This window comes from Cryptosporidium hominis (genome assembly GCF_000006425.1).
Source record: "Cryptosporidium hominis TU502 chromosome 3 CHRO013129, whole genome shotgun sequence".
NCBI lineage: Eukaryota > Apicomplexa > Conoidasida > Eucoccidiorida > Cryptosporidiidae > Cryptosporidium > Cryptosporidium hominis.
Window position 1 is genome coordinate 1 of NW_666665.1, and position 1,927 is coordinate 1,927.

General features: G+C 38.4%; 1 protein-coding gene across 1 annotated transcript; it reads right to left on the reverse strand.

Annotated features, from left to right (window-relative positions):
- Positions 1-796: 796 nt before the first annotated feature.
- Chro.30349 (smu-1) lies at positions 797-1,918 on the reverse strand. The annotated part of the gene is made up of 1 exon (XM_659994.1): positions 797-1,918. The coding sequence occupies one exon, from the start codon at positions 1,916-1,918 to the stop codon at positions 797-799; it is 1,122 nt and encodes a 373-aa protein (XP_665086.1).
- Positions 1,919-1,927: the final 9 nt, after the last annotated feature.

A 1,927-nucleotide genomic window follows, 5' to 3' on the forward strand; every position in this document is an offset into this window, starting at 1 on the left:
GGGAGAGACGGGGGAGAGGGGGAGCGAAGAAAAAGAAGAGAGGGGGGGCGGAAAGGGGAGGGAGGGCGAGGGGAGCACGGGGCAGAGAGACGAAAAGCAAGTCCGGGAGGTAAGGAAGACTAGAGAGGAAAAGATTGAAAACAAAAAAAGGAAACGTAAGCCCGAGTTCAGAAGAGAGGGGAGGCGCGAGGAGGGGGAGGAGGAGCGCGAGATAAGGCGGGGCGCACCGACAGCGGAGCGAGGAGGCGGCGGACCGCCACGAGAGGGCGGGGACAGCACGGCGCGCACCGGGACGCAAGGAGGAAAACGACGACACGAGCAGGAGGAGGGGCGGGAGACGAAGAGGGGATGAGCGGAGAGCCGAAAGGCGCGGCGGTGGCGCAGAGAGCGGGGGCGCGGGGAGGGAGAAGGAGAGCGGAAGGGGGAGGTGAGGAGAACACAGGCACGACAGGGGCGGCGGAAGGACCGGGCGGAATACATGCGTGATTGTGATCTGATAAAGACCGAATCCAATGTTTGAATGTTTTTTCTCAGCTTTCCATCTCGCTGGATTGAAAATAAAAGATCGAAGTTATTACCCAGTTTTAATTCTAATATCTGCGAGGAACATATGTCATACGTTGCTATACAGCTGCAAGACTTAATATCCCAAATATTAATACTGCCATTACTTAGTGCGCTTATTACCATTGTTTCTGAATTATTAAAGGAAACTTTGTTTACAAAGAATTCACTTTTTTTTGGAAAGTACTTGATTGTTCGCACTGATTTTAAACCATGAATTTTTATGATACCTTCAATTGATGAGGAAAGTATACGAGGTTGCATCTTTGTTAAATACCAAATCAGTTATATAATTTTCATATGCATTAACACAAAAAATAAAATTCGAGTTTGAATAGACCCAAACCTTTATATCTGCCTTTTCGCTCGTACTAGCAATTATGATACGATCAGAGTTACGATCATTTTCAAATTTATTTCCAAAACTAATTTGATTTTTAATGCAAGTTGTAGATAAACCCAATATTTTAACTTCCTCTTCGCAATGTGAGTATATATTTTTTGAATTTACGTTTTTATTTATAAAACCGTACAGATTAGCATTTCCAATAATAATATACCCTTTTGACGTTGCAAATATATGTTCTCCAGAGGGAGTGAATGTAATGCAGCACAGATCTCCAAATTGTTCTGTATTAATGATAGTAGAAGAGCTTTTAAAAAGTTTGAATTCTTTCGTCTCATTAAATTGGAATTGTTTTTGGCCGCGTATAAAATTATTTTCATTATGCTCAAAGCCTAAGTTCTCACATGCTTCCTCATTGTCTAATTTTAAAGTATTTTTATATTTCAAGGAATCGCCTATTACTTCTAATAACAAAGATTTTCTAACTTCTATGAAATTCTCTGTAATTAATCTAGACAATCTTTCTCTAGATTTTTCTTTACTTTCTCCTTCTAAATAGCTATTTTTGACAAATGTTAAAATTGAGGAATAGTTTAATTCAGCTGAATTATTCTTTACATTTGAAATTATATTTTTTGATTTTTCAATTATCTCGAGCAGAGTGTTATATTTTTCATCAAATTGATTATGCAAAAATAGTGATTCGTTATTTTCTATCAAATATTGAGCAACAAATGGTTCTTTTAACTCTAACAATTCTAGGGCAATGTGCTCAAAGAGAATTATTTGTAAATTTGCTGGAATTTTGATATATTTTAATACTTCAATTAGCTCATTCCAATGCCCTTTAGAAATTATTGTTCTTATTTTATCAACGCTTTCAATCCAATTTAGGCTAACACCACTTTCATATGATAGAGTAGAATAGCTTTCTAACAAGCCACTTTCCAGCAAAAATTGGAGGATTAACTTGAGCACATTTACGTTTGAAAAAGTGACGCGATCCATAAAATAATA